Source organism: Nicotiana tabacum, chromosome 7 (assembly GCF_000715075.1).
Source record: "Nicotiana tabacum cultivar K326 chromosome 7, ASM71507v2, whole genome shotgun sequence".
In the NCBI taxonomy this organism is placed as follows: Eukaryota; Viridiplantae; Streptophyta; class Magnoliopsida; order Solanales; family Solanaceae; genus Nicotiana; species Nicotiana tabacum.
This window is the reverse complement of record NC_134086.1, coordinates 106,621,157-106,635,323: the sequence shown is the minus strand read 5'-3', so window position 1 is coordinate 106,635,323 and position 14,167 is coordinate 106,621,157. Positions and strand designations below refer to the sequence as shown.

At 33.4% G+C, this 14,167-nt stretch overlaps 1 protein-coding gene across 3 annotated transcripts; it reads left to right on the top strand.

Moving 5' to 3' along the window:
* Positions 1-6,661: 6,661 nt before the first annotated feature.
* LOC107763625 (uncharacterized) lies at positions 6,662-13,381 on the top strand. 3 transcript variants are annotated; one of them, XR_001643071.2, is made up of 9 exons: positions 6,662-6,845; positions 6,953-7,031; positions 8,023-8,102; positions 9,106-9,172; positions 9,394-9,465; positions 11,875-12,075; positions 12,158-12,338; positions 12,432-12,558; positions 12,811-13,381. XR_001643071.2 is itself a non-coding variant. In XM_016582115.2 (8 exons), exons 1-8 carry the CDS (start codon positions 6,770-6,772, stop codon positions 12,435-12,437), a joined length of 762 nt encoding a protein of 253 aa, XP_016437601.2. In that variant the 5' UTR covers positions 6,662-6,769; the 3' UTR covers positions 12,438-12,740. The 3 variants fall into 3 exon arrangements, 2 of the variants coding, with proteins under 2 accessions (XP_016437601.2, XP_075073560.1); XM_016582115.2 differs by lacking the exon at positions 12,811-13,381 and having other exon boundaries at positions 12,432-12,740; XM_075217459.1 differs by lacking the exons at positions 12,432-12,558; positions 12,811-13,381 and having other exon boundaries at positions 12,158-12,350.
* Positions 13,382-14,167: the final 786 nt, after the last annotated feature.

Sequence of the window (14,167 nt, the reverse complement as noted above, 5' to 3'; positions counted from 1 at the left end):
ATATACGGGAGTTCCAGCAAGTATTCCAGTATAATATACTGGAGTTTGGAGCACCGGTGCTCCAGTCTCCCGTATATTATACAGGAGTCAGCAAAGTATACTGGTCCAACATAATATGCTGGAGTTCGTACACAGATGCACCGAACTCCCGTATATTATACGGGACCGTCTCTGTTGCAGCAAAATAGTGGCTATTTTTCATTGACTTCGTAAACGGTGACTATTTTTGATTGACCAGTCCGAAAACTGGCTATACCGTGCTATTTAGACGAAAAAATTAGAAAGAAAGCTTATTTTTTAAACCTTATAGGTGACCCACAAGTTTTGAAAACATTAAAAAGGCCCATCCACTTTAACCCACTCATTTAGTCATTTTCCAACCCAAAAAAAATTGAGAAATAAAACAGGAGGTCACTTGATCAATTTAAATTTTGAGGAGGTCTTCTTGATAATTCCTCTCAATAAAGTATCCATTTTTTCAGTGAGAAGGGTTATTAGGAAAGAAGAAAAAAATAAAAAATAAAAAAGCAACATGTGTTTTATAGTAAACGAAAATGTTGTATATATAAAATTTATTTTTTTTGTGTACTTCTCACACTATTTAAAGTGTGACTCGTGCCAATAGCTTTTGTTTATTTCGCTTCAGAAAATTTAAAGGGATAATAGGATTCAAAATTTAAGTTGATAACTGAAAATTTAAGACTAGTTCAATGGTACTTGTTTTTCCAATTTCTAAAGATTGAACTACTATTTGAAATTAAAGTTAAAAAAGAGTATTTAAAATTGAAATTATATTTGAACTTGAATTTTACTCAAAAATAAATTAAAAACTTTTGAGTAAAAATTAGTACTATATTTTATTACTTAAAATACTTCTCAAATAAGTTTATGGGAACAATGAAATACTATTATTTATGGCCAAGCACAAGCTTTATGGTCCTAGCCAATTTTGATGTGTAAATGTAACTAGATGAGGTTAGCCCGTGCTTGCACGGGGCCCAACGCTTTACATTTTCCGACAACAACCTCTTATTATTTAATTTCAAGCCTTAGAATTGGTTTAAGTCAAAGCAAGATGCATGTCATTCAATATGTCGAGAATTTTATTGATGCATATTTTGATATGATTGATCATTGACATACTTTCATTATATAGAAAATAAGCAAAAAATAACCCGAGGTAACAACTAAGCATAAACCTTAGAACTTGGAGTATAAGATGACTTTAGATGCCTCAAACATTCCTTTTCTTTATAAGTTATGAAAATACAAAGGTCTCATATGCCGAGATAAAAGAATTACATAATTTTAAAGCAAGCTACGTAAATTCAGAATTCTCAAACTTTAAAAGACAAAATCTGAAGAAGTCTAATTTCTAGGAAATCCAATAATGAAACATTGTGCTCTTCAATCATAGAAATCTATCAATCATCCATGCCACGTGACATATACTTGAATTCAGGAAAGTCCCAATGTGAAACATTGAAGAGTGACAATAGGCAAATTAGAGTCCCTTTGCTCAAACAAGAAAACAAAATGCCCACATGCAATGACAAACACTAAAATTACATTAACATTTTGACAATGTTCGAAAAATTGTGATGCTTGGGGGGAAACGGTCTTGAGTTGGTTAACATTCGATATTTAGGAGGTCTTCAGTTGTTTATCATCCGAGGCGAAAAAAATTTCTTTTTTCTCAACAAACCAATCTTCTTTAGTATTGTACCAATCACTGTATGTTCATACAAAGTCATACACATATCAACAATGTATATTATTTAAGTATAAAAAATTCAAATAATTTTAGTATATATATAAGCCTTCCTTGGATAATAGCTTACAATCCCGTGAAAAAAAAAATCAAAGACAAGAAAAGGTAAAAATGTGAATTAGAGGCTAAAATTGTGCTACTCGTATATTTCAGAATATACCCAATAACTGGATTCCACTAAAAAGATTAATAACCCAATTTATATTTAACATGTTCAAAATTACACAATTAGTAGACACCTCTTCAAGTTTTTAAGACAAATCTTGCGCCATAAAGCAAAGGTTTTCTAGCCAATAATCCTAAGGATATAAGTCAAAAGCATTCTACTTCGGTAAAATCAAGAAGTAATTTAGATATAGTCCCTAAAGGTATTAAGAGCATCACTTGTATCTCCATTTTAATACTGGTATTTGATGCCGATTCTTTGAATTAGCACTTTACCAATTCAGAATCTCCACACAATAAATGAATATCCTCAAAAAGGAAAAAAAAACATGGAGAAGAGGGGGAAAAAAGAAATTCCTCACCCAGAACAATATAATTACAAATAATTTCCCACATCCTCCTTTATTTCACGACACCAATCTTGAAAAATATTACATCATTTGCTTATATCTTTTTCCTAATCAAATATAAAGAAGAGAATGAATAAAAATTCGTACCTTTTTCGCTCTTGTAATTGTTTCATCGACAAAGCCTTAACTGGTAGATCATTATGGACGTCACATTTTCTTAACTTGTATACTATATACAAGTTTTTCCTCAATGTATGATTCATAAGAAGAAAATTTGATACTCAAGAATAATATATCACAACACTTCAAGTTAGCATTATAAAGTCAAACAGAAATTGGAGGATATCCTAATAAATTTAGGTTAAGCTAGAATTTGATTCAGAACGCTAACATGAGGTACAGTTTTTTAAAGCACCCTCACATGTATAGAAAATTTATTTCCCACTACTACACTTGTAGAAGGAAATCCAGTCTAGTTGTAGAAAATAAGCAATACGATTCATTTCATTTTTTAAATTTCAAGAATTTTCTTAATAAGATATAAATAGTACAGTGGAAGCGTGAAGCTTAATTTCATGACTTACAGATTTAACTCATGTTGTTGTCCCATGATGGGTCTCAAATATGTATAAGGTAAAAAAACCGACAAAACAAGCAACAGTTTTTATAATTCATAGAAAAATCAATATAGCTTTCAGAGTTAATTACATAGAATTTTTTGTCCATGATACAGTGAAGAGAATTATTAAGAGTCCACACAACATGTTTAATTGATACAATGTAGTCACTTGCCCTATATGTGCACTGCAAATATCAGCAACACAAATCTGTTACTAAGAGAGCAAAACAATTCATATATGGGAAAGAAAAAGAATGCAATCAAGAAATATCCACACATCAACCGTAAAACAGCTATGCATTGACCACAAGTTCTGAAACTTCCTTCCTGCCGATTGAAAAAACTAATATAGCGACAGCTCATAATAACCCAAAAAGAATGTGAGTTTTGGTTTTCCAAAAATAGAAAACAACAGACACCTATGTCTCACGACCACTAAACAAAGGTGTTTAGGTATTAAAATGTGTATAAGAAGACTTCACACGATTAATAGCCTGTTTGGCCAAACTTCTTTTTGGCTAAACTTTTTTTTGGCCAAGCTTTTGGAAGGAAAAAAGTGCTTTTGAGGAGAAGCAGAAGCAGTTTTGGAGAAGCAGAAAAAAGTAGCTTCTCTCCAAAAGCACTTTTTTTAGAAGCACTTTTGAGAAAAATACGCTTAGAAGCAGTTTTTTAAAGCTTGGCCAAACATTAATTGCTGCTCAGAAGCGTTTTTCAAACTAATTAGTCAAACACAAACTGATTCTCACCAAAAGTACTTTTGAAAAAAAACACTTCTCAAAATAAGCTGATTTTAAAACTTGGCCAAACGGGCTATAAGTCTTTAAAAGCATGCTCATTTATGACAATAAAATGACCATCAACTTGTAGCTATAAAATTTCTACCAAGTTTCAACAAAGGACAACCTTGTCATTGAAGATGAAAAGTAGTGTCAAATTACATGATTGCATATATCCTATTAAATTTATTTTGCACATGTAAAAGAGCAACGAAAAATTTACACAAATATCAATATCAGAAAATTGAAGTCAAAGTAGGATAAGCAAAGAAAAACTCAACATGTAAAAATTTGCAGATTATCAGATTTAAGTTCATGGAAATTAAGATTAAATGCTCCACGAAGAATGGAAGCCTACAAATCCTGCAGGTATTTAATCATAGAAGTAGTGTCAAATTTCGTCTAGATAAATAAAGTAGGAATAGTGCCAATAAATTTGAAAAGCATTCTTTTCGCTAAAGCTACAATTATTCATCTGAAACAATATATATTTAGCAAAAAGGAAAAGTAAAGATGTAAAGAAGCAAATAGCAGATAAAAGAATTAGTGGAGCATCAGAATCCTTCATTTTTGTTTCTTCTTTCATTTTTCAACTTTAAGTTTCAATCTTTCGCACTACATAAATAGAATAATAACAATTTTAGCCATGAAATTGTGAGAACTCGAAGAAAATTAGGGCAAAATTTGAAAGAGGATCATATCTGAGATTGTTTAGATATCTGAAAAGATGAAGGAAAACTATTATTGCAATCTATGAAAGCATTCTGAAAACTGAAAAGAGATGAAGTGAAAGATGATTTCCTGAATTTATGTTGTATGCTGGGATAACAAAGACGAAAGAATTCTTTCAAGAATTATGTTGCGAGTGTTGAACTAAAAAGACATGTGAAGTATGATGCAGAATAGATTAGGCGAAACTAATAAAGCAAATAATGAAATTACAACTTTACCCTTGGTCGACCATCTTGGCTCTTCTATATAATATAAAATAAATATATATATCATCAAGTTCGGCGTAATTATCCATCCATCCATCTATCTATCTATCTATCTATCTATCTATCTATCTATCTATCTATCTATAATAAAAGGGGAAGAGAAGCACCGTATTAAGACAAGTGACATAATCACAAAAAATCAAGTAGCATTATTAAGACAAAACAAACTACCTTTCTAACTAAAAAAAACTTATGAATTTTAAATTTTGAATTAATTGGTTACTTTATTTGAATTAATAAATTAATAAATAGATAAATCCCTTCAAATTGAAAAGTTCAACGTAAAGCTATTAATTTCGAAGAACATTAATTTTGAGTTCAAACTTTTTCTTTGTTTCTGTTGAAGAATCTTAATTTTGAGTCATTAGATTATATGAAAAGGTTTTCTTCTCGAATTTTAATGAAATTCTGTCTTCTAATTAACAGTATTCTAAATCAATTTTCAAGTGTAACAAACAACATATTTTTAAAAAATACCTGATATGACGTGAAATATTTAAAAAAATGTAAAAAAAATCGAAATGAGATGTTTTCTAAAAATATAGTACCATTTTAAAAATAAAAGAATAAGACATTTATGAATTTTAGTAAAGATTTTTTGAATTATTATAAGAGAAGTCATATCGTGGATAAGATCAGGTCACTCAAATCTTAAGGAATCTTTACATAAAATACGCGTTCGAATATACTGCTTATCTTTTATACAAGGATGATACACTAATTACACATAATTTTTCTTTGTACATATATAAATTATACATCCTTTACTTTTTTAATCAATTGAGCAGTAGGGTGAGCACCTATTCAGGTTAATTCGATAAAGCTAAAAAAAATATGAAAGAATTTCAACCAAACATTAAAAATACAAATACAAATTTTATGGAGGAAATTTCTATTATAACTCATCCTTTTATAGTAGAAATAAATTGATTTTTTCAAGTAAAGGAAAGAATAAATAAGAAAACAAAAAACAGACAAATGTATGGGAAATTTAAAAAGCAGGGGATAAGGGATTGCAACGATTTTTTTTCTTCCGTATATGTTGAATATAAAAAATTTGGAAGTTGATCTCATTGATATTTCTTTAAACTCAAATTAATAGATTATAATAAAAGAATATTTTAGAATTCTATCTTTTTAGTTTACATTGTCGGGGGCGGATTTATAGGCTTAATTATGGGGTGCGTGAACCCATGGTCTTTCTGTAAAATTAGATATTTCATGTACATATTTTCTAAAATTGGTATAATATTTAGTGTTGACACCCATGCTCCAAGAATGTTGAATGATGTACTTGGTTGAAAATTGAGTTATTTACCAAGAGGTATAAGGATCAATCCCTCCTAAATATATTTTTGTCTCCCTTTTTTTTGTAGTGTACCCATATACCAGAAATCCTAGATCCGCCTCTGTACGCTGTCTATGTCTTTCTAAAAACCCTATTCCTAACTAATTGATATGATAGACCCTATTCCTAACTAATTGATATGATATTCGAGTTTGAAACTAAATAAATTTTGAGTTGAAAATTTTACTAGCTAAAGAATCATTTAAATTTTTAGATAGCCGATTAAAGTATATTTTTAATTAAGGATAATATCTTCACTTGCATCATTATACATATAATTACTATTAAAATATAAAGTTTTAGAAATTAAAATTTTAATTTTTTTTTGAAAAATAAGAACATAACAAATAATGTTCAAGCCGTATCCAAAAAGTCCTTCATATTTTGCCATAATATAAGTTATTATTTTGGTCCCTAGCTATTTTCAGGTTCCAATGATACCACCAAAAATGATATCGAAAAAGAAAATAGAATTATTCAGATTTGAAAAACGTTAGTCTTTTTTTGTGTATACGTTTTTTTTCTAATAATAATAACTATTTATATAGGTTTAATAGATTTTAAAGGTATTTACACACTGACCAAATAACTTAAATCATAATTTGACATAAGTTTGGTCCATTTGTCACACTTTGGTGAAACTAGAAGGTTCTTGAACTCCAACATATATTTCATTCTCCCAAAAATCAACAGGCTCACGAAACCCTATTCGAGCGAGCGACGCAGAGAACGCCGGAGAAAAATGTCGCACTTCGGAAGAACTGGACCTCCGGACATCACCGATACTTACTCTCTTCTCGTCCTCAACATCACATTCCGTAAGCTTTTCTCCTATTCCTGTTTTTCCCCCTTGAGATTTCGCTCTATTTGTTTTTTTTTTCTTGATTTTGTTAGTAAATTGTTTAACTGTTTTTTTTTGTAACAGGTACCACAGCCGATGATCTGTATCCTCTTTTCGACAAGTACGGGAAGGTTGTCGATATCTTCATTCCGCGAGACAGAAGGTTCTAAAACCCCTCTTTGCCTTTCCTCCCCTTAATTTTACTTGCGGCTTTATTCCTTAGAAATGATGGATTTTTTTTCCCTAGAGGAGGAAAAAACAAAGAGTTTTATGTTCTGTACAGGATAACTAACTGTGTTGTTATTCGCCAGAAAAATAATTATTCATTAAGTAGGTCTTAATCTGGAATTTGTTAGGTATACAATGTTCTTTGAAATTACTCTTATCCATTATGCTCTTTTTAGGACCGCTTACTCAAGTAATTGAGTATTCAGAGTACATTAAGATCCCGTTTGGACATAAGAAATTTCTCTTTTTTCCAAAAAGTGTTCACTTTTTCCGAAATCAGCGTTTGTTAATAAAATTTCCAATTTTCACTAGATGCATTTTGAAAATTTTCAAAAATTTGAAAAACTCTAAAAAGCTATTTTTCAAAATTTTCACTCAAATCACTCACAAAACTTCAAAAACAACCCAAAATTATATTCATGTCCAAACACAACTTTTTTTCACCATGTTTTTTGGAATTTTACAATTCTTATGTCCAAACGCGCACTAACTGTAATGTTTTGTAAGATAACAAGAGGATGTTGAAGGTCTTTCTAGTGACAATTTTAGCCATTTGTTTGTGTAATCTTATAAAAAAGAGGGAAAGTTAAAACATGTTTCAAGTTGCTTTTTCTTAGCATTTCTTCAGTGGATATAAAATTACGAATGAGCTTGAATTTTCAAACTGTTATTTTATAATATGCCAAAAGAATTTTTGCCTTATGTTGTGACACATCGTGATGACTACAAGAATTACACTGCAAAACTATTGCAACGTATGAGAAAAACATATTACATTTCAAAAGCTCTGTGCGACTCAGTACATGTGCACTTCTATATGTTGCTATTATGAACAGGACAAATAATTATGAGCGTGGTTCCTGAACTCTTATCTGTTTCTTAACGCTCCTTGTCACTGATCTATAGTTATCTTGCTCTTGTAACAGGACTGGTGAGTCACGTGGGTTTGCATTTGTTCGTTACAAGTATGCAGATGAAGCACAGAAGGCTGTGGATAGGCTGGATGGTACTTTGCCAAATTCTTTTTGAAGTTGTGCTTTGGATATACAGTTAATTTTCTTTGTGTGGTGTTCTGAAAATCCTGTTGTAAGCTAGTAGAGCATTTTTTTTGAGTAAACTACTATGGGGCTGGTTATATATCTGAGAAAGAAAAAGCCTATGTCAGACTGACATTAGTGGCTATAATTTAGATTATGAGCCAGCAGACTGTTTGTTGTGATGTTTTGGGTGGCGGATGGAAAAATGCTGCGATGGTGAGAAGATAGAAAATTTTCAAGCATGATGGCAGTTTGACTAAATTAAGGGAAAACAGTTATAACATCCTACAGAAAGTGAAAAACTGTAAGCACTGCATTTTATATGCTAATTGCCACTTATCCCTGCTTCATGTTATATGCAACGTTCAACATGTCAGTTAGTTTTTTACATCCAAATTCAAAGGTGGTTGGTGAATATGAATTGAGAATACTCTCTTAAACTTGAAACTACCTAGGGTTTTACTTCTTATAGCAGATTACCCGATTCACTTATTTCTGCATTTTAAGTTTATTATGTCTATGCCTCTGGCCACCACTTTGAGTTGAACTTTAAACGTTTCAGTACTCTGTACATGTGGCATTGCTTGAAAGAAAATTTTGCCCTATATATTGTAGATGTAATGTGATTTCAGGTGTAACCTCAAATAACTTGTCTGACTGCTAGAGGGACTGGATATGCTATTTTTTCTTCTGGTGCACTTGTTTTCCGCCAAACCCTGGTTAGGGTTGCCAATTTATTGGAACTACGATGATCAATCACATATCGACCTCTCAGCAAGTAGACCGATAAAACTGTTTGTTTCCAATAACAGTGGCTGAATTAGTTAGTGGATGCAAATCTAGTTGTAGTTAGATAGGGTGCGCTTAATGATTGATAGCTATCACAGTTGTTGATGTAGGGTCTACTTTGACTATTTTCTCTTTTTGCATGTGAAGTAACAATGCTGTGAACTATATGAATTTTTTTGGCAGGAAGAGTGGTTGACGGGCGGGAAATGGCAGTTCAATTTGCCAAGTATGGGCCAAATGCAGAACGGATGTGAGTAACTGGGTCATTTTGCAAGTATATTAAACTCTTGCTTCAAATCTTCTATTGTGCATATTCAACTTGAGGCTTTGATGAATTGCATGGTTCTCTTTCCTCTCTTTTGTATTACTTAAAGGAATTTTCCTCTGGGATAATTCAATATGTTTGCTCCTTGATGACTTGTTTATGGGCTTTTTTCTTATCTTCTGATCTTATGCCTTGTTTGGTTTCAGTCAGCAAGGGAGGATCATTGAGAAGGTTTCAAGAATCAAAGGAAGCTCGAGAAGCAGAAGCCCTTGTAGAAGGTCACCCTTCCAACTGTACCTACTATGCTGTTCTTTAACCTACTGTGTGTTCGTTTATATAGATATTTGCCATGTTACTGGAGTTTCACCTGATGCTGTTGTTTGCACGGTGATCATCTACAACAACAACAACATACCTAGTATTATCCCACACCCGGGGGGGGGGGGGGGTTCGGGGAGGGTAGTGTGTGAGGATAGAGAGGTTGTTTCCAACAGACCCTAGACCCTCGGCACGGTGATCATCTATTCCAATTATTTTGGACCTTGTCCTTGCCTGTTTCTAAGACTTCAGTTGACATGCCAGACCATTTAGGATCTTAAAAAATATAAGGTTGAAGTGGTACTCTGTAGTATGAGCCTTACCGGTATTTTCCAACTACTTCTCTTTGCTTTTTAGCTAGTATAAAGTAAACAAAATAACGTTATTAATAAGAGTAAAAAGGAAAAGATAAAAGAAAATGGGGTTACAATTCTATCCGTATGATGTCCAGTTGAAGTAACGGGAATCGATAAGGCGGCAATGCCGTGAGCAAGCAAGATTTCCAGGATGTACTTCAAACGTAGCAATTTTTGGATGGACTAGAATCCAATGATCAATATGTGAAAGAGGGAAGAAGTAAGTGTTGTGTGGATGTAGTTTCTCAATGCAGAGATGAAAGATTGAAGTGGTTGGGGGAATGATTAGTAGCTCACCGTTCTGCAATCTTCATTTGATAGCTGTTGATTTGTCTTTTAATTCTGCTACGATTTATATCTTGCCTAGTCACTTTGTAACATTGAGGGGCCGTATGGTAGGGAACAAGTTATTCAGGGATTATAATGATGGGATTATAATACGGGAATTAAATAATGACCGGATTATTTACCATTCTCAAAAAAAAAATAATGACCGGATTATTTAATGAATATATTTTTATTGGAAGATATTTGGTTCATTGAACTAAAAAAGGGATATAATATACGTGTTTGGTGTATACTAGATAAGTTGGGATAAACTTTTATTTTCAATTTTAACCTTGGATTGTTTGAACGACTTTGGGGAAGAGCCTTGGAGAAGGGAATCTTTGTCACTTTAGTCTTTGTATCGCGGGATTGATTAATCCCTGGATTATTATCCTACCCTCAAATCTGGGGTAGAATTATACCCAATTGTGGGATTAATTAATCTCGGGATTGCTAATCCCATATTTAAAAATTCATCCAAACGCAGGATAAAATAATCATGCATCTAAATCTGGGATTATTTTACCTTATCCCACATATCAAACCACCCCTGAATGTGAGTTAGTATTACTCCTTAGATAAACTGAATTTGCAAAAAATGGTCATGCATCTGGTTGGGTTGGAGTCGTCCAAGTGTTTCCAACATGTTTAGATAGCAAGTAACTCCTATCTGTTATTACCATTGTTTGCTCTCTTTATTATTCTTGTTTCTTTTCTATTCTAATTTTGTGCTTGATCTAGATCCAGAGGTCCCCCCCCCCCCCCCAAAAAAAAAAAAAAAAAGGGAGTGGTAGAGGGATACAGACTTCTGTTTATTCCTTCCTGCTTTAGAGTTCCTGAAAGTGTAATGTGCTATCAACCTTTTTCTGCGATAACATTTGACCACAAGTTATTATCGTATAATGTCTAATACAAAGTTGCAACAGCGGAATTGAATCATACTAAGTATTTTATATAGGTGGTGCTCTGCAGTATTCTATTTTCGATTATTTTCTGAAATTAGCTTGAAGTAAAACTTTTTAAGATGTTTTTCTCCTGTTTGGTTATCACATGTACTTTTCCTCACTCTGTTTCTACCTCTATCTTTCTTTGATATCATCTTTTCTTGGGGGGAAGGGTGTGTGGATTGTCAAACAGCTGAGATGTTTCTGGTGTAACGGATGCCTTAAAGTCATATGGATCATGTGGCAAGTCTGAAACTCTAAATGTTATAGGCAAAGAGAGTTAAGATTTGATGGTATATCCTTCATTGAGAAGAGCTTTTAGGTTCTGCTATTGCTGTTTCATATACGATGTTTATAAAATACCACATGCTTATAGCAGAGAAGAAAACTGTATGGTGTTCAGAAAACACAATTTACTTGGAAAAAGGGAACAAACACCACTTCTGATCTCGTCTAGTGTCTGGCCCGTTTATATGGTGAAGCAAGAGGCGTGTTGAATGTATCTCGTATAGTTTTTCTGGAGACTGAGCTTATGAGCTCAAAATGCTAGTTGAATACTGCGTTGCTAAGACAACTCGCATGGAACTGAACTATGGGAAGCTTGTCTGTGTTTTACTTCCAGATTGGTTTCTTAGTTGCGGAAATATTGTTGGTTCAATAATTGCCAACAGCTTTTTTCATTTATTGTACACCTGGTGATTGATCTTGGGTTTATGAATTTGCTGGTTTTCATCTTTAACAGATACCGCGATGATCACTATAGAGATAGAGAATACAGGAGAAGTAGGAGCAGAAGTGTTGATCGTTATGAGCGTGATAGGTATAAGCGGAGAGAACGGGATTATCGCCGTCGAAGTAGGAGCCGCAGCTTAAGTCCAGACTATGATCGAGATCGTGGCAGGGGACGTGACAAAAAACACCATAGGAGGAGTCCATTTGACAGGTTTTCACTTTATCTATTATGTACGACCTGTATTGTCTTGTCTTTGCATTATATCAGGCAGTTATAGTGAAATTTGTTGCAGTGCCTCCCCACCTCGGCGTAGCCCCAGTCCTTACAGGAAAGAGTCCCCTCGTGGAAGCTTATCACCTAAAAAAGAAAGCCCTGAGAAGCGCAGTCACATTGAACGCTCTCCAACTCCTCGAAGCCGATCCCCTCCTGGTCGAGCAATGGATTCACGAAGCCCTTCTCCTCGTGCTGATGAGGTGATAAGCTGAGCTTTGATCTGATCAATCCCACTTCTCTGACTAAATCTATTTGCTAAAGCATTTATGCTATTTTATTTGTGTACATTTCAGGAGTAATTTCTGGTGGCATTTTGTGAGAGGGGGCTAATGAAGTCCATCCACTTTAGCTGTGTCTTCTGACTGTGTCAGAATGCGAGCTGTGATGCAATATCTAGGCAATGTATTAGCTGACATTTTGGTAGGATTGGTCTCCTGGTGTTTAATGTTTCTGTACTCTACATAGTGCATGCTTGCTATCTTAAGTTTTCAGTGTTATGGTACTATGGTTGGGAACTTAAATGAGTCATGATGCTGAAATTATATAGAGGGATTCCTCTTAAACACTTTCTGCAATATGCTGGCTTACAACTTTTGCTTCTATATGTTGAGGCAATGTATGTTCCTTATGGATGTACTAACTTTATAACCAAACTCGTGCTGGGTTTTATAGTTATGATCGAGAGAAGGATGGTGAGGTTGATGTCAGATGATGATGATGATGATGTGGCTGTCCACCGTCATTGTAGCTTATAGTTAGTTCGTGAAATTTGATGAGGCTGATTGGTAGATGATGTGTTGGTTGTGCTGATGATGGTTGGCTGTTGCGATGCAGCTTTTGATGCTGTTTGTAGTTAATGTATTTGCGATGCATTAACAGCAGATGCTGGCTGGAGATTTTCTGTGTGCACATGTATATAATGTGTATTGGGTAAGCCTTTCTCCGGTCAAGAGCTCATAAGCCATATCACGTCTCTTATCCAAACAAGGAGCTCATGTCATAATCATTTTACTAAATTACAAAAATATGCTTCATCCAAAAATTAGCTTTCCTGAAGCACTGGATATGACATCTATATCTTTGAAACAATTATAATGTTATATAGTCTTTCTTTTGAAAGACGTACGTATTGGCAAACTCGGTTATGACAATCGACAAAGAATAATTTTGTAAAGCGTTTCTGATGTTTGATTATGCATTTATAGAAAGCAATTCTCACTATGAGGAGAATGATTTTTGTTGATTATGAGCGCTTTAGTTCTCTGCGTGCTGTTCTTTTAGTTCAATTGCGTTGTGATTTGTTGATTATTAGTTGTTTAGTATTCTTGACAAGAAGATGTGGAGGTTGAGTATTAGGGTTGTGTAGATGAGTCTTGCCTTTGTACCTTTGTGAAACTAGTCTGGTAGGGTTTTTCTGATTTAGCTAGTGACAATGCTGTGTTTTACTATTTTGCTTTTCAGTGTAGGACCTATTTACTAGTTATCGCTTTTGCTTTGCATCTTTCTTTTGGATTTTATGTTCCTATTTTTCTTACGATTTTTGTGGAGATACTAATATTGTTCTTTTGTCTTTTTGTTTTCTTGAGCCGAGGGTCTTTCGGAAATAACCTCTCTACTCTTTTGGGGTACGGGTAAGGCTTGAGTACACACTATCCTTTCCATATCCCAGTAGGATTTTACTAGGTGGTTGTTGTTGAGTTGTTTAGTATTCTGCGTGCTGTTCTTTCAGTTCAATTGCTTTAATCAATGTTTAGTCTCAGTTTCTAACTTCCAATAATTAAAAGGCAAAACTATCATTATATTTTTGTATAAGTACTATTTATTGCCCATCTTGTATGCCATTCACACTTGAAAATGAATTCCACAACGATCTTCAACTATTAGGATATTTTAGTGGTTACAATGGGAGATGGGGATAAAAGATGTTTTATATTATTTTCATCCGATGCTTAACTTAGTAAAAAACTTTATAAATTGAAATATTAAAATTTAACCAAAGCATAACGAGGTTTCTCAATTTTTCTAACGT